The sequence below is a fragment of the Erpetoichthys calabaricus genome, chromosome 18 (assembly GCF_900747795.2).
Source record: "Erpetoichthys calabaricus chromosome 18, fErpCal1.3, whole genome shotgun sequence".
In the NCBI taxonomy this organism is placed as follows: Eukaryota; Metazoa; Chordata; class Cladistia; order Polypteriformes; family Polypteridae; genus Erpetoichthys; species Erpetoichthys calabaricus.
Window position 1 is genome coordinate 18,262,105 of NC_041411.2, and position 22,657 is coordinate 18,284,761.

The 22,657-nt window shown below is 41.2% G+C and overlaps 2 protein-coding genes across 9 annotated transcripts in view; one reads left to right on the forward strand and one right to left on the reverse strand.

Moving 5' to 3' along the window:
- The first annotated feature begins 44 nt into the window (after positions 1-44).
- Positions 45-13,681, forward strand: prkab1a (protein kinase, AMP-activated, beta 1 non-catalytic subunit, a). Its single transcript, XM_028825129.2, has 8 exons — positions 45-180; positions 1,962-2,169; positions 2,894-3,063; positions 6,088-6,181; positions 7,801-7,915; positions 10,540-10,673; positions 10,774-10,842; positions 12,639-13,681. Exons 2-8 carry the CDS (start codon positions 2,011-2,013, stop codon positions 12,714-12,716), a joined length of 819 nt encoding a protein of 272 aa, XP_028680962.1. The 5' UTR covers positions 45-180; positions 1,962-2,010; the 3' UTR covers positions 12,717-13,681.
- Positions 13,682-13,829: 148 nt separating this feature from the next.
- Positions 13,830-22,657, reverse strand: part of cita (citron rho-interacting serine/threonine kinase a) — a 60,863-nt gene continuing 52,035 nt past the window's right edge. For 5 of the 8 annotated variants that reach the window (XM_051921589.1, XM_051921588.1, XM_051921594.1 and 2 more), the window contains 14 exons: positions 21,955-22,059; positions 21,528-21,697; positions 20,294-20,341; positions 19,355-19,435; positions 18,840-18,975; positions 18,239-18,378; positions 17,901-17,993; positions 17,443-17,551; positions 16,282-16,410; positions 16,032-16,112; positions 15,798-15,876; positions 15,231-15,413; positions 14,806-15,097; positions 13,830-14,718 (listed from right to left, as the gene is read on the reverse strand). In XM_051921589.1, the coding sequence (XP_051777549.1) occupies positions 14,695-14,718; positions 14,806-15,097; positions 15,231-15,413; positions 15,798-15,876; positions 16,032-16,112; positions 16,282-16,410; positions 17,443-17,551; positions 17,901-17,993; positions 18,239-18,378; positions 18,840-18,975; positions 19,355-19,435; positions 20,294-20,341; positions 21,528-21,697; positions 21,955-22,059 (1,670 nt within the window). In that variant the 3' untranslated portion in view covers positions 13,830-14,694. Of the gene's footprint in view, positions 14,719-14,805; positions 15,098-15,230; positions 15,414-15,797; positions 15,877-16,031; positions 16,113-16,281; positions 16,411-17,442; positions 17,552-17,900; positions 17,994-18,238; positions 18,379-18,839; positions 18,976-19,354; positions 19,439-20,293; positions 20,342-21,527; positions 21,698-21,954; positions 22,060-22,657 lie in introns of all 8 variants that reach the window. The other 3 variants (XM_028824076.2, XM_051921591.1, XM_051921590.1) reach the window with 2 other exon arrangements.

Sequence of the window (22,657 nt, forward strand, 5' to 3'; positions counted from 1 at the left end):
AACGCACGTGCGGTGCTGCATGTCCCTTTGAGGCCGCCGTAAAGGTAGCGTTCGCTGAGTGGGCGGGACACGCGGCTTGAAGGTTATTTACCTCCGAGACGCCAAGAGGGCGACAGCTCGTGCTGAGAATATCATCGATTCATGTGTACCAGCATAATCGGAGGCCTGTGCTCCTGGACGGTAACTGGGAAGGAGGGGGGTTTGTGTGCATGAGAAACAAATAGGGGGGCATAGCTGGTTCCAGAGACAAGTGGAGGTGTGGCTTGCGTAGGTGGTTGAATCGCGGAAGTGCGGAACTGGTCGGGGTTGGGAAGATGGATGGATGGATGGATGGATGGAGGAAGGAAGGAATGAATGAATGGCGCTGTTAATTAAATGGAAGGCTTACGGCATTAGGCTGCGATGAAGAAGGGGGGGGGGGCGAGGTAGAGGATCAGTGTAAGCAGAGAAGATGTGCAGTGGTTCTGTTTGGTGGGTAGGTAGGCAAGTACGAGCTCCAGATAAGTTAAAGTGATAGTGTGGGGGCTCAGGGGTGGCATTGTTCCATGTACTGGTGTGACTGGGGTGTGCAGAAGTGTCACTGAGAGAAATAGTGGGGTGAATTCAGTTTGTTTCTATTAGTGTCATCTGTGTATTAAGGTACCATTGCTACACAACTTTCTAAATGTACCTTCAGCCCCCTAGGTTGGCCTCAGTGTGGACTGTTCCATTTGGGTTTTCTCCTACATCTCAAGCATCAGATAGTAAGGAGAAACTCCAAGTTGAGTCTTGATGGCTCGCTGTGTTTGTGTGCCTGCACTGAGATGATCAGGTGTTGTGTCATGTCTGTCATGTCCAGACCTGGCACCCACATCCCTGTGATCCTGTAAATAAATCGTCTTTAAATGTACATTTCTTAGACGAACAGTACTGCAAGCAGCAGAAATTTGGACTGTGGGTGAGTAAGCGAGCAAGCAGGCAGCGCAGGGGTGACTCAGTACAGTAGAAGAGAGGCCTTATTTATTATCACTAGGTTAACATTACCAGTAGTAGTGCTGAGTTGGTGTGGTGTTACCTTTTATGTAACACTGCAACAATGACATTTCAGTGCCATTGGCATGTGTGTATACAGGTGAGGGGCACAGACAAATCTGAGCCAGTGGGTTAGAAAGGACAATATGCAGTGTGATCGAGAAAATGCCAAAGAGGGTCCTTGTCAGTGAGAAATTTACAAGCACAAGGGCCACAGTAAAAAGGAGAGCAATGAGTTGCAATGGGCTCTGATGCATTAACAGAGAGAGTGAAAGTAGGCTGTAGTCTGACTTTTTGCTTTCCTGAACTGGTATAGCCCCTGAAGCTCATTTTGCACACTAGCAGCTGGTCCGACTGCTGCAGTTTCACCAGTTTTGGTGGAGCTTAAAGGGGGAATCACTTTTGATGGTTCTGGGCTCTCACATTTTAAGGTAATGATAAGAAGATAATCTCCATTTACCTAAGTGAACTGGGATAACAGTGGGCATGATTGAAGTGTTTACAAGCATGACAGGAATGAGTACCGTGGATCCCATTTGTTAATTCTGCAGAAAGAACACAGGGACATGGTTGACAACTGACTAAGGACAGAGTATTTTTTTCTTTTGCACAAAGAGCCACAGGCACATGGAATAAATTGCCAAGTAGTGTGGTGGAAAAGGAGAAGTTGGACTTTGGGGACCTTCAGATCTCAACAAAGTGTGGTTTAGGATAATCTAGGTTCTTTTGGGTTTAGGATTAAAAGTGGATTGTACAGCAGCTAACACATTTTTTGTTTTTCTGCCTCTGTGAAAAATTAACTACATTTCATATTGTGTGCTACTTTATTTGCTGATACAGTATATTAATTTAGGCTTGTCTTAGTTCTGTTGGATGTAGTTTGCCTGACTAGAGCAATCCAAACTACTGACTCTGGCCTGTTTGTTAATTCTAATTTTCTCCTCACACAGGAAAGGGGGGCTTACTTTTCTGGGATTTGGAGATCTGTTGGCAGCACATATGGGAAACACAAGCAGTGAACGAGGAGGGTTGGAGCGCCATGGAGATCACAAGTCTCACCGCAGAGACAGCAGGGGTCCCTATGGTAAAGAGGGGGATCGTCCAAAGATACTCATGGATAGTCCAGAGGATGCAGACTACCATGGAGAGGACATGAAGGTTTGTCCATTCTTTTGTGTATCACATAAACTTTGTAAACTTAGCAGCATGGTAGCCTGTGAGTTTGGCTTCAGCACTTGGCTACATTTTATAATATTACTAAGAGCTTGCATGGAAGTTGGCTACAGGTGTAATGTTGTAGCTGAGTTGCATATATGTGAGTAACACTTAGAGGTCACATTATCAGGACTTGTAATTTTTTGATTAATATAGTGGGTGACTTAAGAGTGGAGACAAGTTTTACATATAGAAAATTGATCAACAAAATAGAGGGCATCAGATTAAGCATATTCCTGACTAATTGAAATTGCTTTTAGTATTCTGGTAACATTGTGAAGTGCTAGTTTCTGGCGAGATGCATTTAGGTTTGCTGTTTTAGAATGTCCTTGATGTTTCTCCATGAATGCCACACCCAGCTTGGAGATCGTAATATAATGTCCTAGTGAGTTATTTTAACTTCCAGTTTTGGAATTTAGTAAGTGTGTGTAACAAGAGCCTGTCAGGAAAGATACTGTCCATTAAAGCTGTATTGTCAAATCATTAGATTTGGAATTTACTTTTAGTTGTTGTTTAGTGAGGTGTTTTTGTAGGACTTGAATGCCAGCCTAAGATGAAGGGACAACACTGGTTTAAGCTTAGGTAATCATACTATCTCTAGACACTTTCCCAAATTGCTAAGTTGTTTCTTCTAGTTGTGACCTCTGACCCTATTTTTGAAAATTAGGCACCCCAGGAGAAGGACGAGTTTCTTGCCTGGCAACATGACTTGGAGGTGAATGACAAAGCACCAGCCCAGGCCAGGCCAACTGTGTTTCGCTGGACTGGAGGAGCAAAGGAAGTCTTCTTGGCAGGGTCCTTTAATAACTGGAGCTCCAAGATTCCCCTCACCCGAAGGTAAGGCGACCTGGACATTAACTGAGTATAAAAAAGAGCTTTAGAACCTGAAAATGTAAAGGTAAGTGGGGTCAAATGGGAACTCTTGTCGCAGTGAAGTAGATTAAAATATTTGCAGGTGAGGCCAATCACGTGATCTGGAAGTGCAAAGGGTTTTTTTTATTGTCAATTTATGTTTGTTGTTATCTATGTTGTACTCTATATTTGTAGACAAAGTGTAATATTTATTCTTTCAGTGTCCATCGCTGTGGTATGCAGTACTTTTATCATCCTAGCTTAGGAGGCCCAAGTCTAATTTTACTTGGTGCAGTGAGTTCAGGAAACAATTTTATGATTATGCATTATGTAAACAGTGAGTTAATACTCAGTGCAAATTTTTGTTCTTCAGTTTTTATAATTATTGGGAAGTGATGGGCATCAATATAATATGTGGAGGATATAGAATGTACTCTGATTTCTTCAATTTGTGCTCACTTTTCTAGCTTAAATTTTAAATGGATGAATTTGATTTGCCATTTTTGTCAGTCAGCACTCAATGACCCATAATGATATAATGAAAACACATTTTTGGAAAGGTTTAAAAATGTATTAAAAGTCAAAAAGTCATAGCATTCATGCCCTTAATCTGTACTTTGTAATACCCCTTTTGGCAACAATTTCTAGCTTTGAGTCTCCTTGGGCAAGTCTCTCTAAGCTTTGCACACCTGGGTTTGGGCCTATTATTGCATTCCTCCTGGCAGATTTGTCAAGTTCTGTAAAGATGGGAAGTGTCTGTTAACTGCCATCTTCAGGTCTCTCCACAGATGTTCTATAAGGTTTAAGTCTGGAGTTTGTCTAAACCCCTCAAGGACAATTAGAGACTTGTCCCAAACCCCCTCCAGCGTTGCATTGGCTGTATGCTTCAGGTCATTGTCATGTATTGTCGCCCCAGTGTGAAGGTGTATGCACTCTGGATCAGGCTTTCTTTAAGGGCCTCTCTGTATTTAGGTGCATTCATCCTTTCCTCAATTCTGACCAGTCTCCCTGTTCATACTGCTGAGAAGCACTCCCATGGCATGATATAGTGCTTGGAATTCTCGCGGAGAGTCCAACATTTGCCTTCTTGGTGTACTTCAAACAGGAGATCGCCACAAACATCTGAGTTATGGAGTGCTGCTGTGATGGTCAGCCTTCTGACAGGTCTCTGGTCTCAACAGAAGACTTGTAAAGTTCTTCTGAAGTTCTGTTAGAGTGGCTGTTGGGTGCTTGGACACCTCCCTGACAAAGGCCCTTCTTGCTTTTTAACTCGGCCTGGTCAGCTGGACAAATCAAGTGTGGTTCCAAACTTCTTTCATTTCACAATTACTGAGGACCCTGGGAATACTCAGAACTTTACAAATGGTTTTGTTCCCTCGCCTTGATCACTGAGGTCTACAGAGAGTTCCTTGGCGTTCATGGCTTGGTTTTTCTCTTGACATGCACGAATTGTGGGACCTCATAAACACAGGTGTGTGCCTTTCTAAATGATGTCCAATCAGGTAAGGTGGCCGCAAGTCAAGAGATTTCAGTTTTTGAATTTTAAATAAATTCGCAAACTATTCTGAAAACATGTTTTCACTTTGTCATGATGGATAATTGAGTGTAGATTAATGGGCAAACATGGCAAATTTATCCACTGAAAGGTAAATCTACAACATAGTAAAGTGTGCAGAAAGGGAGGGGGGCTGAATACTTTAAGAACCGTGTGTGTGTGTGTGTGTGTGTGTCTTATGAACCTGCCATTGGAATACAAATATCCAATAGGTGGCCACTTTCTAAGGTCAGCCTGTTCATTGGCTCAAATAGCCTACTCCTCCAAAGAGCACATTACATACCGTTGGCAGACATGGTGTAAACGTTTGAATGGGTGTCATAAAAGGACCTTACCAAAGAATGTCTGACGGTGTGTTTGCAGCTGATCCCCTGTAAGGTTTATGCCCTGCAGTTTCTAGAATTTCTGAAGACCAGAGTGATAAACACAAAAGCTCCAGTGGGTGAGGACATCTCTAAATGAACAATGCATTGAAATTGTAGGCAGATGAACTGCCTGTCAGCCAGGAATAGTGAAACAAAGTCCCAGTGGACATGTGATCATCAAAAGCTCAACATGGTGAAATGTTGCCAGGTCTGAAGAATCTCAGTGTCTGCTGCAGCATACAAATGGCACATTCCCAATTTGGCATAAATTGCACACATCCATGGATTCGCCTTGCCTTTTGTCAGTGGTCTATACTGATGATATGGTGGTAGTATAATGGCCTGGAGAATATTTAATGGCACATATTGGGTACCTTAATACCAGAGTTATTTATTTATTTATTTTTTGGAATGTCAAAGTGTCTCCCTTTATGGGCGCAGTCTGCCTTTGTCCAAATGGACACTTCCTGCAAAATAATGCATCATGTCACCGAAAATGAGTAATTACAGAGGCCAGCGTATCAGTGAGTTCAGATTACTCCAGTGTCCTGAAGTTCCCTTGGATCTCAGTCCAGTAGAGTGCCTGTAGGATAAGGTGGGACAGAGGAGGTCCGCCTGTAGCCACAATATCTGCAGGTAATGTCCAGTCCGACTTGATCGTATCACAACAGTCTCTAAGGAATGTTTTCAGCACCTTGTTTAATCCGTGTCCTGATGAGCCTGTAATGTTCTGGAGGCAGAAGGGGGTCCTACATGGTCCTGAAAAGGTATACTTAGTAAAGTGGTCACTGGTGTTTTTATTATTATTATTGTTGTTTTTATTTTTAACTATAAAGTCCTAGATGTAGTAATTAAGTTTTTCATAACTGATGGAGACTTCTAACTTGCACCAACATTTTGCTCATGCGGATGGTATGGTCACCTTTGTGTTTGGCTTACTTGTGACAATTCAGTGTCAACTTACTGTGGTCTTCAGCTGGGCATTTGGACCTCTTTGATGTGAGTATGTTAATGGCCAGAGGTCCGGCCACGTGGTGTCTTTTAAGTTGTGAATTCCAATGGACTTGTCATCTCTGTTCCCTTTCCTAGTCAGAACAACTTTGTAGCCATTTTGGATCTGCCAGAGGGAGAGCATCAATACAAATTCTATGTGGATGGACAGTGGACCCATGATCCTTCTGAGGTGAGCCCCCCCTATTGCAGCCTGCATTGAAAAGACTGCAATAGAAGTTTACCAACCTGTGCTTGGAGTGAAGACCCTGGAAGGGGCTAGATGGGTGGCACCCCCCACTGTCGTACCTGTAGTGTTATTTAAATGAATGCTGCAGTGTTTAACCCACTGGAGATTTATGATGGCAGCATACTGGAGACAGAATTTGTTTTCAAATTGAACACTATGAGCCAAACTGTTTTAAAATCAATAAACAACCTCTCAGTTAAGAAGTTCAGTTGAAGCATAAAATGTAAATTTTAAAAATTTGGACTAAAAGTGCTGCTGTAAATGAGGACAAATAGAGAATGACAATTAGAAAATTGAGTCTATGAAATTGTCCGTCCATCGTTTTTTTCCCCCTGGACTGGCTTCTAGTTGTTTTCTGAAATTCTTTTTTATCTTTTAAATAGTTTTGACCAATCCTGCTCTCAGAGAATGATTGCTGTATGACTCTTTGTGTAGACCCCAGTGTAAAACTACAAGTGCTGAAGTGAATCCCACAAAGCCCCCATGGTCCGCAGTCTGTGCTCGGTTTTCCTGCAGCTGTACTTTAATAGCGGAGGGAAGTTTTTGGTCTGACCCTTCAGCTGGAGTGTGTTGGTCAGTTATCAAAATGTCTGTTTATGCCAGTTTAAGGACCACCACCTTTGCAGGTGTCACATTATGTCTTCCAAACAGATCTCATGCTCTACATCCTAAAAGTGCATTCTGTTGGTCAGAGTTTGAGGACCACTTCAATGAAATAGCCACAGCAGGGGGCCCTGACCCACTCTCTGACAGCCTGGCTGACGTGTTTGTTCGGATGAGGGGGCCTGTGCTCTCGGCCAACACTTTTGTTGCTTTCAATGTTGGACAGAATTACGGGAGGACAGGGGGACGTCTTCTGCATTCACTGCTTGTCCATGTTGATAACAGGAGCAGGCAGACCAAGGTGGCTTTCTCTGCTAGCGCACATCTCCGAGTGTTAGGGTCTGCTTTATTTACAAAACACAGCACCTTCTTTACACTGGAATGTGCTTGTCCTGTGAAATGTTTGTGCACAGTCACAGTTGTAAAGGCTCATTTAACCGACCATTCAGTTGGAGATAAAAGGATTTTGCTGTGTCCCCTCAGCTGGGGCTCTTGGGATCTGCCTTGGTCAGCGTGTCCTGCCAGTGTTAACACCAGTCATGGTATAAGAAGTTATTTTTTTATAATTTCCTCCACAGCCGACCTCTTTCTTTGTAGTGGTTCGCTTCACTCTCTGAATTATATGCAGCATGTTTCCCTTACATGGATTGAAAGAACTGACAGCACCCATCTCATGAAGTTATAACCTGTAAAAAGAAAAGAAATGCGATTTGAACGGCAGGGAGCTACTGGCTTCTTTATCAGGAGCCACACTTCCGCTAGAAGTCGTGCCCATGCACACTTAGTCAGTAATCAAACTATTGACACATCAAAATATTAAAGAACTAACATGGCTGGGTTCGGAGTGTTAGCAGATTTGGCGTATCTGCACATTTTGCACGTTACAAAGTAAACTGAATGAGCGTATTGATGTGTTTGCTACACAGTGATAATTTTCATGAAGTTTCATTTTCTTGCAGCCTTTCACCACCAATCACTTGGGGACAGTGAACAACGTGATCCAGGTGAAGAAGACCGACTTTGAGGTGTTTGATGCCCTGCTGGTGGATTCTCAGAAGTGCTCAGATATATCGGGTAAGCAAAACCCAAAAGGGACGAGCCAGCTTCTGGCACTTTGAATGGTGGGGGGTCATAATGTAAGAAAGCGTTCTGTGACCTCCAGTTCTGCCTTTTGTATTCTACAGACACCATTGTTTGGTGGTTTACTTGCCTTCCATTATCCTCAGTTGTGCCTTTGACACCATGGCCAAGTGACCTACCACCACTCCATTCATGTCATCTGTTGCCCTCATCTACTCTACTTCTGTCACACCACCCATTCATTTTCCACTCTACAGCCCACAACTGAAGCCCATCAGCTTGATTTGGTTCCTAATTTGATTTGTGGTCCTCCACACCTATTACTTCTCTCAATATTGTACTTGGCAAATCCATCTACTGAGTATTCACTCCATATTGCCCAGATGTGATGCCCCCCTGTTCCACAGTTTTGGACCCTTGACTGGGCTCGTGGTGGTCTGTTTTCACATCAGCATTGGAATTTCTGGGAGTCTTGGGTCTGTTGCCTCAGGTGGTCTGTAATCACGGGGGTGGTGGTGGGGATGCATTGGTAATGGGGTGGGCACTCGGTTCTCCATAGTCCGAGGACATGAACACAGGGGTACCCTTTGAGCAGTGCCATCATAGTAATGCACTTCCAGGCCTTAGTCAGTTTACGTTTTTCCACTGACTCTCTTCTTTTGAGGGATGGCACCATCTGTATTATTGCATATCTGAGCAGAAAAATATGAAAATGTGCTTCAATGAAAGTCGTCCTGCTGAGGGGTCGCTTCACAGTGAGACCCTTTCTAGTGTGCGGGTGGCCTGTCTGATTGTTCCTTGTGCTTTTTGGTGGCTCATGCAGTTTAAGCTAAACATGCTGCCCTTGAAGCTTTTTGTCAAAACAGACACCGACCACAAGATGGCAAATTCAAACGTGTGTGAAACAAGCTGTTAAGGAGGAGTAAGGCATGGCTGCAGTGCTTTTATATTCTGAATGTGTCCAATATTTATTTCACAGCAAAAAATAAAAAAAGTGCTTAAAGCTAAATGTGTATATTTGCAACTAGCACTATTTTCCCACAGTGTCATGCTGTGGCAGACTAAGTGACGGATGGAAGAAGGAAGTGGAGCAGAACGGCTTTACCAGGACCTGAGCTGTGGGTTGGGATGGGGATGGGGGAAGGAGGGGTCACTGTCACTGTCGCTACTGCCTCATTTAGACCCCTGCCTGATCAAGTCTGTTTTTTTTTTTCCCAGTCCTCCCTACTCTTAGACCCCCAAGCCAGTGTTTCTAACCTGTTAGCCCAGCATCTTCTTTCCCTACATTCCTCCACTGTAACGTTGGTCTTCCTCAGCTGCTTCTCCTTGTCAACTGGCTCATCAAGGTCTGTTTAGGGAGGAAGTTGTCATTTGCTCTCCTGGCCATCTTCGCCTGGGTGGCTGGGTCATGGGCTCAGTTCTACTGCAGAGCGCAGTTATTACAGAGCGTTCATTTATTATACCTAATAAGAAAAACCCTGGATGAAATCCATCTCCGCAAAAAATGTGGACTTCAGGTGTCTCCACCATTTTTACGGGGATACATTCTCCTCATTTCCACCTGTCCTCCTCACTCCAGACACAGACTGTGTGCCCAGCACTGCTGCATTGTATGTTTTGTTTTGCATTACATGAGCCGAGTGACTGCCATGAAACAAACCTCACCTGCCTGGAGTTCTCTGAAAGCCGAGTTTGAGTTTTAATATGTCCTGTGCTGATCTCTGATTTACAGAAAAGATTTTAGTATGAATTATGTGCCAGAGTTGGACAGAGGATGGGGGGCTGTAGAGGTAGTGATGGTTTTGGTGAAGTGGTCATTGTCGCGATGCAAGTTCTTTAATATGCACAGCAGCTGTTCTGACCAAGGGCCACTCTGCAGGTTTGCTCATTCTGTGCCATGATTGCACTTGCCTTGGTACACTGCCATGCAACAGGAGTTGAAATTCCAATTTTCTTGCAACGTACTTGATGTAAAAATGGCCTTTGTCTGTTTTTGAAAGTCATTTTTGTTTCCTTCAAGCTGAAGCCTGTCCTCAGAGCCATGGGGAAGTAAAACAGCTAAACTTGATGGACTTGGTCAGCAAGCCCCTGGTAGAGTAGCTGCATGGGGTGGATAAGAACAATTAAAAACTCAGTAGAAACAGCAGGACGGCAGCTGTTAGTTCTGATTACTGCAGTCTTGTTATTACTTCCACTCGAGTATGTGATCTTTATACTTTTGAGCATTGTGTTGATGTTTCTCCAAATGGCCTTAAGTCCACAGTTACAGTAACACTCGTCTGAGGTCTGCCCGGTCCTCGGGTTACAGACGTCTGCCTGTTTTGCTTCATTTTAGTAATTCTCATGGAGTTCACTGTGCTGTTCTATGTTGCGTAGATTCCAATTTTTGTAAACTTCACTCAACATAAAATTCTTACAGAATCTTTCAGCTCTAATGTAACTTTATATTACATGCTAATTTATCAATTTGAAGGGTTAAGTGGGCCTGAAGGCTGCATGCTGGTTATTTCCTTTCGTCAGACCTTCTAATGTAAGTCCTTACGGCAGATGAAGGTGCCATGCTCGCTGTAACTGATCCGCTCTCCTTGTTCTTCTCCCCCCTCTTCGTAATCTCACAGACCTGTCCAGCTCCCCTCCCGGGCCCTACCAGCAGGATGCTTACGTCTGTAAACTGGAGGAGCGCTTCAAGTCTCCGCCCATCCTACCTCCACACCTCCTGCAAGTCATCCTCAACAAGGACACAGGGATTTCGGTGAGTAGAGGGGGCTAAAAGGAATGCCATGGCCGCCCTGTAGCAAATGGCCACACTTCTCTTCTAATCGCACCTTCTCTTTTTAAATACCCTTTCATAGTGTGACCCAGCATTACTGCCAGAGCCCAATCACGTGATGCTGAACCATTTGTATGCACTGTCAATCAAGGTATGTGCTCCTCTGGGACAGAGGCCGGTCGGCAGTAGCTTCAGTATGTCACTGGGTGGTTTTGAGGGGAGTAACATTTTATGTGAAGTCCGAAATGCAAACCACTGAGGACACACATGGGCCCAGTGTCATATGCTGGCTGTGTACATTTAAGGGACTTCCTGCAGACCCCTTTATGATGATTGTAATTAGAGACCATATTCTAAAATGCTGATGGGGCTGGTAAACCTTGAGGATTTTATACAATACAAAGAGAGATGCCATATTGTAATCTTATTCTTAGTTAACTATCCTTACTGTTTTTGTATAATTAATTTAGACATCATTGTTCAGCAAAGTGTCAGCTGTAGTAGCAGAGAAGTTTGTTTCTTCATTCCAGTACCTTTTGTTAGCCTAAAACAATTCCAGGCTAGTCTGAACAAAATGGTTGTGCTGGCCCTGGCCTGCCTTGATGTGTTTCCTGTGGAGGTCATCATTGTATTACCAAAGGCAGAATGATAATATTTGGGGGGCATTGATTTACAGTGATGCATTTAAATGATTTTTTTCTTGGACGTTCTACTCCATGTAGAGGATGTAAAGATGGAAAATCAATGCAATGCAAACTGAAGCAGACCCTGGCAGGTGAGAGGGGCACCTACTGAGGACATTGTCTAAAAATGTCATGCGTGTAATACTGGACTATAGCCATCGCATGCTCCCAGACAGAAGACTGAGTCCCTTGTGTCATTTAGACACCGCATCTCCTGTAACATGCTGCACTTGTGTCCTAAGCAAATTTAAAATGTAACACAGTGGCATAGCATGTTAGGCAGAGCTCACTTGGGGAGCGGGCTTCATTACCTTCTTCATTATTCCTACTTGCTGTGTACACAGGGGCCATAAATAATAATAATTCACTTTTGTGGAATGAATGATTGTAATACTCGGCTGTGTTTTTAAAACCTACTACCTCTTCTGCTAGATTGTTCTGCCATTTTTAATTATTGAAATTGCTTGTGTTTTTTGAAGCCATATACTGAAGTTAGTTGGTGATAATATGCATACGTACTAGAAATCATCATTGTGCTCACTGCCTGCTTAAAGTCAACTGCTGTGCCATTCACTGAGTTACAAGAATACGTTTATTGGAGTTCAAAGCAGGGAGTCTGAGGAACTGGGAAACCCAAAGCAAGGCCAGGGCAGTGGTCACTGTAAGGAACTGTGACTTGTTTGCTTATGGTGACTTTGTATCTTCAACACACAGAGCTGTGTGGTTACCACCTAATAAAAGACGCGCATTGCATTTCTGATGTCAAACCTGCTTTGTCATTGGAGTATATCTGGGAGTATCAGGTTTGCCTTCCTTCTTGTGTTTGCTCTTACATTATGATGCTACAATAACGGGACCTATCAAATTGTGTAAGCAGTTTTACCTGAAAGAAAACTTTGCGTAGTGGTATTAGAAATGAGAATGTGTGGTCTAGTGCACTGCAGCAGCAACACAAACACAGGTTAGTATTTATTTATTAAATCATTGTCTCTGCAGTTTAATATTTTCTCAATAAAATATACCCACTGGTGGTGTGACCTCTACTTAACTGATCCACATCGTCCCCTTGGATGCTGCGGTTTCTGAGACACTGAGTTCTATTAACGTGATTTGAAAATGCTGCTACATACGGCACTTCTGCATTGCTACCAACTATGAGCAGAATTTGTGTAAACCAACACCTTACTTGTGTATATTAGCTACTGTGATGGTGTGGGCCCTTCAATAAAGACTTACAGTTCTTGTCATTTTTCTCTCCAACAAGGATGGTGTGATGGTTCTCAGTGCTACTCACCGCTACAAGAAGAAATACGTGACCACGCTGCTGTACAAGCCCATCTGAACAAAAAAAAGTGGCCTTTGTGAGAGACTGCATGCCACTGCCACAAAGGGACAAGCCTAATTTCAGACACATGGACTACTTTTTTCCTTTCTAGGCCAGAATGAGGCCTTCAGGAAGCAATCATTTGGGAAAGATGAATTAAGCTTCTACTACTGCAATTCAATTTAAATTGAAATTTATGCTTTCCAAATCTTTTCGAAGAAGAGTGACTGAAGACAAGGTTGAATTTCACTCCCCTTGGAAAGGACAGATGATTCTGCATATTTGAATGTAATTTTGCTTATTCAGAAACATCAGCTATTTATAGTCTCCCAAATTTGAAATACTAATGGCCTAAGTTTCTGCATTTCATCAGATAAAAACCATCTGTGTCATGAAATCCTTCAGAAGGGGACCAGCACTAAACGGACACTGGCATTAGATCAATTACCTGTTTAATGACAAACTTGACTGCTCTCTGTATAGTTTTTAATTCCTTCTCTGTAAGATTCTCTGCAAGTGTTGTTTTACCCCCCACATCTAACCCTACCCTTTAACTTACTGGTTTTCACTGAATTTCTAGTGGTATCCAAGTGTATACCTAGGGAAGAAAATAGGTTCATGAACGTTTGTACTCTTAGGGTGCACATTTTGAATTGCAGAAAATGTATGGTAAAGCCAACGTTCAGTCTTTAGAAAACAAGGGTGTGTTTCAATTATGGCCAAGTCCTGTACCACATGGTTACACTGTTGGCATGGCAGACGTCAAGCCCTAGGATCTCCACAGAAGGATGTCTTGAAGAGAAGCCAATCAAACACACAGGTATGTTGTTAGGGCCAGTGATTGTCAAATACGCACCTTGCACTAGTAATCCAGAATATTTTTTGAATTCACAAATTAACAGTGGCCAGTGCTTTCTGGGGAGTTGCATAAAATATAATGTTAGTTGCTTTACACCAAGTTGGTGCATGGGGATTTATTCTTTTTTTTTTTTACTTGATGTCTTTATATACTTTAGAGGAAAAACAATTACAAAGAAAAATATTTAAATTAAATGTGCAGTTGAAATGCTCAAGATCTTTGACTGTCCTTTTTCTTTTCCATTCTAGTAAATAAGATGGTTACATTACACATTTCCTTTTTAATGCATTTATTAAATACTGAATATAGAATTTCTGCACTTCAATATCACAGAAAGCGTTTACATTTTGTAGTGAGATACAAGTGAAGGCTGAACAGACGACCTTGTGCCATTCATTTACCAGACAGGTAGGCAGGTAGGGTGAACTCTCCAATTACCCACAGGTTGTAGGAGTTTTGGGAACCTCCCCACCCTACTAGAGAACAACAAATACATCATACAAATGGACAAGTGTAAAGAATCAGCCAAGAGCAAATGCAGGAGTGCCTAGAAGCTCCAATATTCTCACTACATACAGTGTTGTGCATATAGTTTGTGACATTTGTAAAAACACAGGAGATACCAATCTGCTCATCAGAGCACAGACATTTTGCGTATAGTCCTTCAAACAGAAAACATTACAAGACATTACAGATTAGAAAGGGTTGCTCATAAAAATAGACTTAGCTGTGTCATCTTGAAATCCCTTTGTTTCTTATAAAAGTTTAGCAACTATTTACATTTCTCTGGTTCAAGTCTGAATAGAAAAGGGCGCATCAAAGGGAGAGAGATTTCCCTACTCTTGTAAACAAATTGGTCAAATGCAGGATGTTTTTTAAGCTTTTGAAGTAAATACAAGGCAGCTGAGAATTCCTTTAAAATACAAACACAGTTGCTGCACTGTAGAATGTATTTTAAGGAATTATGTGCCCCCTAAAACATACCCCCACCCCACCACAGCAGCCCACCTGCTTTTGCCTTTGTGGTTCAAGCAAATTCAAGAAATTCAGTGTGCTATGGAGTGCTGCTAGGCTCTGCCAAGAGAGGCAGGGGTCTGGTAGTCTGCAGTCTAGTTACTTCTTGGAGTCTGGCGATCCTTACACAGATGACTGATCCCATACCTGAGCAACAGACAAGTTACGTAAGGTTAATAAAAATTTAAAAAATACTGATAATCGACTGGATGTAGTGGCTACACAGGTTTGTACCTTATTAACCGGTGTCAGAGGCGTTCTTACAGAGCCAGTATGAAGACGGCCCCTCTCGTCAAACATCCGTCCAGGAGACCTCTCTCTGCGACTGTCCAACATTCTTCCTGGAGACTTTTCTCGGTCTAGTGGACGAGCTGGGGATTTATCGCGTCGAAACTCTGTCCTTCCTTCACGGTACCGATGTGGAGTGCTGGGCTCCCGGGACAAACCTTCCTGTTGAGAGGTCCCAGAAGCCAAGCGTTTGGATATATGTTCGGTGTAAGACGGCGGGCCTCTTTTATTAGGACTGCTACAAATAGGAAGCAAAGGTTGTCATGTGTTGTGTGCAGCAGTAATAGTTTACTGTTAAAATGATGGCAAGAACTAGACACAGTATCATATCTTGGTGCAAAGTGTACTATTGAGCAGGACAGATCGGTTACCTGCGACTAGATGCATTTCCCCCTCTGGCTTTTTCCATGGCACTCTCTTTCACAAGGTTTCCCTTGCAGCAGATGAGCCTCAGTTTGTTCTGGTAGGAAGAAGCCAGGTATATGGCTCCGTTTGAAATTGCTGGGCCCAGGTAACGTGGACTTGGAATCTCCAGGTGAGCATGAGCAGGAGACCTGCAGAAATTCAGCATTTGAGAATCCATATATTTTGGGGGTGGGGGGCTGGGTGGTTGGGTTGGGTGGGTTGCGCTCGGGGGTGTGTGTTGTTTTTTTGCAATTTTAGATGTCATCTTAAAAGAGAATCCTACTAAGATAATGTTAAAGGAAAAAAAACTATTGTCAGCACACAAAACTTGACCAGATTTTATTTATTTTCCAAGACAATTCAGGCTCTCTAAATATGAACAGCATTTAATTCTGGTTTAGGTCACTGGATTCTCTGCAGTGCACCCCTAATCAGTTGATGCTTGATAAATGTAGGAAAAAAAAAAAATGTAAATAACAAAAAAATAAATGCTTGATAAATGTAGGAAAGGCAGTCTTAAAGCTAAAACTCACCCTAGAGCTGTCCGTCCCTGAATCTCAATGACTTCTAGGGAGTTGAAGTGAGTCACAAACAGATATGGCTCCCTGTAGGCTGCATTGACACAAAAGCATTGTTACACACTCCCACATTTGAAATGGTTTCATGTAGCATTAGACACTTCATGAAGCACTGTCTAATGACATTAAAAATATTTGAGTAATAGAACATATCTGTCAACAAAAAAAAAAAAAAAAAATCACACCAACCAAATGCCAGAGGCAAACGACTCCATTTGATGTCATCGGTGCGGCTCCTTCTCCCATAAGAATCAACAAAGACCCCAAACTCTGTAAACCAGAGGCATGTTCATTATGTGGGGTTTTAGAAATGCACAGTTAAGAATAACATTACAACACTGAGGAAACCACATGAATAATGTATTAACTGCAAATTCATAGGGAAAATCTCAGATGTAAAAGATGGTCCAATGAAAACTAAATACAAGATCCTTGTTACCATGGAAACAGAGCAGATACTCTTCTTTCTGGCCACTTGGATTGACTTGCATGATTGCGATAGGGAAACTGTGAGAGGATGCTGCAAAAATGGCCGATGTCAGAGTTGCATCATTCTTGTCTAAAAATTCTGTTGAAGTAAAATTTTTACAAGACGTTTCTATAAATATGTACTCAAGAAGAGATTAGCACATTCATTCATTTAAAAACAGAATATACAATATTCACAGCATTAGTGTTACCTATTTAAAATCTGGAAATACCAGTAAGGGTCTTCTTAGGACTCTAAGTATCATCTTCCAATTTAAAGGTTTATAGACCAAGAGTTGTGAAACTTTACATTGAAGCAACATTCAAATGTTGCAGTATTTGCTGGTGTTTATGTAACACCACATCTGGGAAAAGGCAACAAGTGCTCAGTGTTTACTTGGGGCCCACTTGTGGAAACCATTGCTACACCATCTTGAATTAATGGCACCATAATTAAAAAAAAAAATGCTGTTTTATTTACAGAATAAACAACTGGGCATGTACAAACACTAACTAAACATAAAATACAGCAAACACAAAGTTTTGAATTAGAATAAAAGGCAATAAGCCACAATAAAAGTATGAAATACCAAAAGAAAACCCTGAACAAAATTTGTGATACAAATGCAAATCCTCCTTGGCACCTGCACAGAGAGGTAAACTGAAAGAAGGCTCAGAATGTCAGGGTCAATAGCGGACAGCAGCGTAGTGATGGATCAGGTGACCGATGTAGTCTGGTGCTAGGCCATTTTAAAACACTGTAGGTTAAAACAGAATGCTATATTCAGTCCTCTAAAACACAGGGAAGGCAGAGCAGGATGAGTGTGATGTGCTTGCTAAGGTGGGTTTGTGGAAGGACTCTTGCAGAAGAGTTTTGAACCAAGTGGAGCTGTGATAACAGATTGGAAGGGGCATCAACTGTAGGGAGTTACAGTAGTTGGTCTTGGGTGTAATAAAAGCAAGGACAAGATCCTCAGACTCAAAAGAGAGGAATAAGCTATCCCCATGGAGCAGCAAACATAGCAGCAGAGGAGATCCCATCATATGGCCTATTTATTATTAATGTACAAAACTCTGTTTTAATATCTAATGGTTTAGGTAAAATCCCACTTGACTAGGATGAACTGCTCACCTTCCAGAACATACTGCTTCATCTCTATTTCATAGAATTTATTTGTCCCGATGATGATGCTGTAGCCTGTCAAATGTATGCAGCTGCAAGGCTCTGCTGTCTCAATCTCCTATTGCAGGAATGAGATAACGTGAGGAAACAGGACACATTAAATGAGATACTGTGTACTGCAATTTAACAATCATTGTCTTATCCCAACTCGTTTTGCCCAGCTTTTAAAAACCCTAAAACTGTCTCCATTCCAGGCTTGAAAAGTTCATCCCTCTGTTAAGAATCACAAGTGGATTGCATAGAGCAGGATTGCCTGAAGTCTCTGAACTAGCAATCATCAGCAGGGCCTCTCAGTGATGACAAGTAAGTGTTTATCTACACTTTAGAACTGCTCAGTAACTTATGGCCCTGCACATACTGATAGTCAGTAAAGATATGATTAGGAATTCTTTAAAGTAGTGATCTACCTTCCTTATGCAGAACTTGTTAAGGCCTTCATTGTATCGCAGGATGGTTACTTTATTTGGCATTGCTGCACAAATGCATGGTCCATTCTCAATCTGAAATGGAGTAAAGGTAATGAAATGGTTAACTTGAGCACTTAGAATATGGAGGGCAAATTGAAAAGAATTAAGGAGTGAAGTGATGGCTTTGTTCAACTTGGACCTTATCACTGTTAGTGGTTAATATTCAACTATTTAAATATTTACTTGTGGCAGTGCTATACAATCCTAAGCAGAAACAAACCTTTAAAACAGTAGTTAGACTTAAATGTCCACAATATCTACAAGATGAAAATTATTACCTTCCCGGCAGCAAACAGATGACATCCCTTAACAGTCTCAAAGATGTTGGGTGCGATTTCTGGCTGTGCGGGTAGGTGTGACTGACTTATAGACTGCTTCACTTTCTTAATTTCAATCTGACAAAGTGCTCGCTCACCACCTAGGCAGCAGTTGGACAAGTGTAAAGAATCTGGTCATACAGATTTTTTTAAAAACCATTTTCTTTGTAAAACATTGTAGTGAAAAGTCAAGCAAAATGACACCTTTTATTGGCTAATTAAAAAGATTACAATATGCAAGCTTTCGAGGCAACTCAGGCCCCTTCTTCAGGCAAGATGTAACAAGATGGCAACTCAGGCCCCTTCTTCAGGCAAGATGTAATTAGGGGCCTGAGTTGCCTCGAAAGCTTGCATATTGTAATCTTTTTAGTTAGCCAATAAAAGGTGTCATTTTGCTTGACTTTTCATTCATAATGGCTAACACGGTACAACACCCTAGTACTAAAACATATTGTAAAATGCACATAACATGTTCATGCTATAAGAGTAGAATTATACTGAGAGTTTAACAACTTAAGTCCAAATAAGAAAAATATTCAGAAGTAAGCATTTCTTTACTGACCCACTATCATTAGCAGCTTGTCCTGCTCTTTCAGGATCTGAATCTGAAAGACAGCTCCTACTCCAGGGATATGAGTTAGGGAGGACTTGATCACATTCAGGGCATAGAGGCCTTCCTCTGAACCAACAAGGACAATCTACAAAGATAAACATTTGTTAGCCTATGGTACTTTAGTGCTGTATTCACATACAGAATCTGAAAATTGAGATCTGTGCATATGACTAACCAAGACTCTGCTCTAAGGTATTTATTTATTACGGACATGTCCATAAATGTTTTCAAAGGTCATTGTACAAATTAAAATGAAAACAGAATTCCCAATCCATTTCAGAAACAAAAAAAAAAAGGGGGAAAAAAAAAAAAAAAAACACCTTGTACAGTTCATGAAACAGTAGCTGCTTGTGTTGCTCTTGTTAAAATTACTAAAATGATCTGCCCTGATTAGAAGGGGAGTTTACGTTTTTTGATCTGCTCATCTTGACACAAACTCTTCCAATAACTATTATTGATAATACCTGGTCAGTGAGTGGCTGTGTGCAGTTGATATCGAGACGGTCATCTCCTTCCAGCTTCAGCAAGGAGTTTCCAAGCAACTTCTGCTTGAAGAAAAAAAAAAACACCACCATTTGTATCCAGTTTAGGTAGCAGAAATGAGATGTTAATGACAGCCTAAAGTATTTGTGAGAAGTAGTGTTAGCAAAATTCCTGCTGCTCTGCCATGCACCAGCAACGCAAGTCATTTCTTGGAAATAATCCATTTCTATGTAAAGCACTTGTCTTTCATAATGAATCACAGTTCCGTATTCAGCTGATCTAACAATATTGCCCCTGACGCAATAAGTGACAATTAGCATATTATATACCCCAGCTGTTTGTCACTTGATCATCTTGTATGTCTTCATTTTCCTCTCTTATTTATAAAATTCTTTAGTTTATCTGCATTGTATGGAATATTATGTAATCAACAGTTCTACAGCCTAAACGTGGCAAGTCTTGATCTGTGCCAGTAGGTAATTCATGCAATGTGTGTCTTAATGGTTCCTGTTTGCCATATGGATTGTTTGGAATTTCAGCCAATATGTACAGGAGCAAAATTGTTCTCAATTCATATTCAATGTATGGAACATAAGCAGATATACAGTCTGCTGTCCATGTCTACCTCATGTTTTAATGCCATGATTGACAGCTCTACACCTTCCTTGTTCTACTGGAACTTACTCCACCTTAATCATAGTAATACAAGTTAATGTGTGTTATGGGGAGTGGAGGAGATATTCGGTTTCCAAAAGGAAAAAACACAACAACAGTGGTTCTATATTATTGTCACAGAACAAAAATAAACAGGAGATTACAGTGTTACAGTAAACAAGCAGAAATTTGCAAACATAAAAATTTCAGCAGAAAGGCAGCTTTGGCAAGGGCTGGCACAAGCAACTAATGGCTGTTATTGTTACCTGGACAAACAATGAAGATAGAGGCATCTCCTGGAAGAAGGCAGCAGCCTATTGCATAGTGACAAATTGGTGATCAGGATTCAGTTAAACATGCATATAAGGTAGACCCCAAATAAGTGCTATGTAAAAAGAAACTCTACATGATGAAAAAAATACACCAATGAAACTTGGTTTAACCATAGCCAATAATGTCAAGAACACACCACTGTTACACAAAACGTCCCTGAACATCCCAATATTTTCCAAGGCCAGCTTTCAAAGACATCCAAAAACAGCTCAAAAAACAGACATCCAAAAACTGCTGTATCTCTGAAATGGACGCAACTGAAGACTGATACATTTCCTTCAAACACATTTTGACAGAACACTGCATTTATAATGAAGTGCAAAATAGTTCACCATAGTGGCTATGAGGTTTTAAAATGCTACAAAACTGAAATACATCAAATCAAAATGTATTTATAAAGCACAATTTTCAAACACCATAAGTGTAAAACCAATGTGCTGTACAATAAAATTAAGAAAAAAATTAGATAATAAATCAGTAAAACAAAGTACAAAAAATACATAAATACTAAGCCAAATAAGTTAAAAGAACTGATTAGAAGATAAACAATTTACAGAAAAACAATTTATATGAAAAAAAATTAATACGTTATTAATAAAATTGATACCAGAGTTACTCATATACAGTTAAAAGAAATTGAAAACAAGTGTGTTTTAAGTCTTGATTTAAACATTTGAACTGAAGAAGCTGACCTAATTTCAATTGGCACAATCGCCCCTTGTCTTCATCTTAGACTTTGGCACAACCAACAATTGCTGTTGAGAGGAACGTAAAGAGCGTACTGGTATATATGGAACCAGCAACTCTGCCAGATAGGATGGGGCAACACCATTTAACGACTTATAAACCAAAAGTAAAATTTTAAAATGAATCCTAAATTCAACTGGGAGCTAATGAAGCGAGGCCAGAATGGGAGTAATAGACAACTTTGAGACCCATTAAGAAAATGAGCAGCAGCATTCTGAACCATCTGTAGCCGAGAAAGATGAGATGTACTGATTCCAGAATAAAGTGAATTATAATAATCGAGGCGCAGTATAATAAAAGCATGGCATACCTTCTTCAGGTCAGAGTGCCCCAGAAACGGTTTGACTCTCTAGTAAGCAGTCCACATAATACATCATTTTGTGCTTTGTTTTTTCAAGACAGAAATTTTGACCTACTCACAGCATCAGCTTCAGCCTTCTCCTGAGAAGTCCGACCCCCAGCTACCACAGACTCTAATGCTGTGAACCAGCGTTGTTTGTCAGGGAAGCTTGGAGCAAGGAAGTAAAGAGACCGTCCTGGCCAGCACGTGGTATGGGGGTGAGATTCCAGTTTCAACATGTAGGGGATATCTGTCAAAATACGATTAGTGCATGTCACAAATGCAGGAGAAAGTATAAAGTTGTTGAAAATGATATTGTGGGAAGAAAAAAGGCAAGCTAAAGAATAAAATATACACATAATGGATCACATTAATCTTAAACAAAGGTTAAATGTTCAGTATAGAAAATTTTCATTCAAAAATATTTTTTAGTCATTTAACCTGGTATCTTTTTTTTTTTTTTTTAAATACCTCTTTAAAGGGGGAAGCTGTACTATACACCATTACCTGTCTTGGCAGTGTTGGCCAGCTCTGATGCCCCCACAGCACCATGGACAGACACATCTCCATCAGGCAGGCACAGGTCAAACTCGTCAATGGGTCTGGTTCCCTCTGTGAAGAGAAGTCACCACACAATATGAAAGCACATTATATCTCAAACGTGAAAAAGGTCACTTAAAACACAATTCTGCTCTTCTCTCTTACTTTATTTACAAAGCCAGGAGGCTGCATTTTCTTCCGCTTGCTCAGTTCTTAGGGATTTTATGTACTGTAATTATGTTTGTTTTTTTTTTTTTTTTTTTTTTCGCCAACGTCTGAAATATGAACCCCATACCTTTCTAGTGGAACAGCACAAATGACCTCTCCTTCTGGTTTTGCTAAGAAAGCAGAAGAAGTACAGTCGCATCCAGAGAGGGCTGGATCAAAAACAATACAGAGAGGGGGGTTTTCAAAACAGACCAAAAACTATGCTGGCTTTATTTAATACTGTACCTTGGGGTCCTGCTATGAATTGTTGTTTAGGTAGAAATCATGCGGGACTCAGCTCAGTAACAGCTACAACCTGCCTGTCTTTTCTCTCTTATATTAGGGAAGATGCATTATTATTTTCCCCCCAAAAATCTGTGTTGAGTGTGTGTGTGTGTGTATCAGGCCAAAGCTTGTTATACACATTTACTTTTCCTAAGAAGGTAGTTGCTTTAAAATAAGG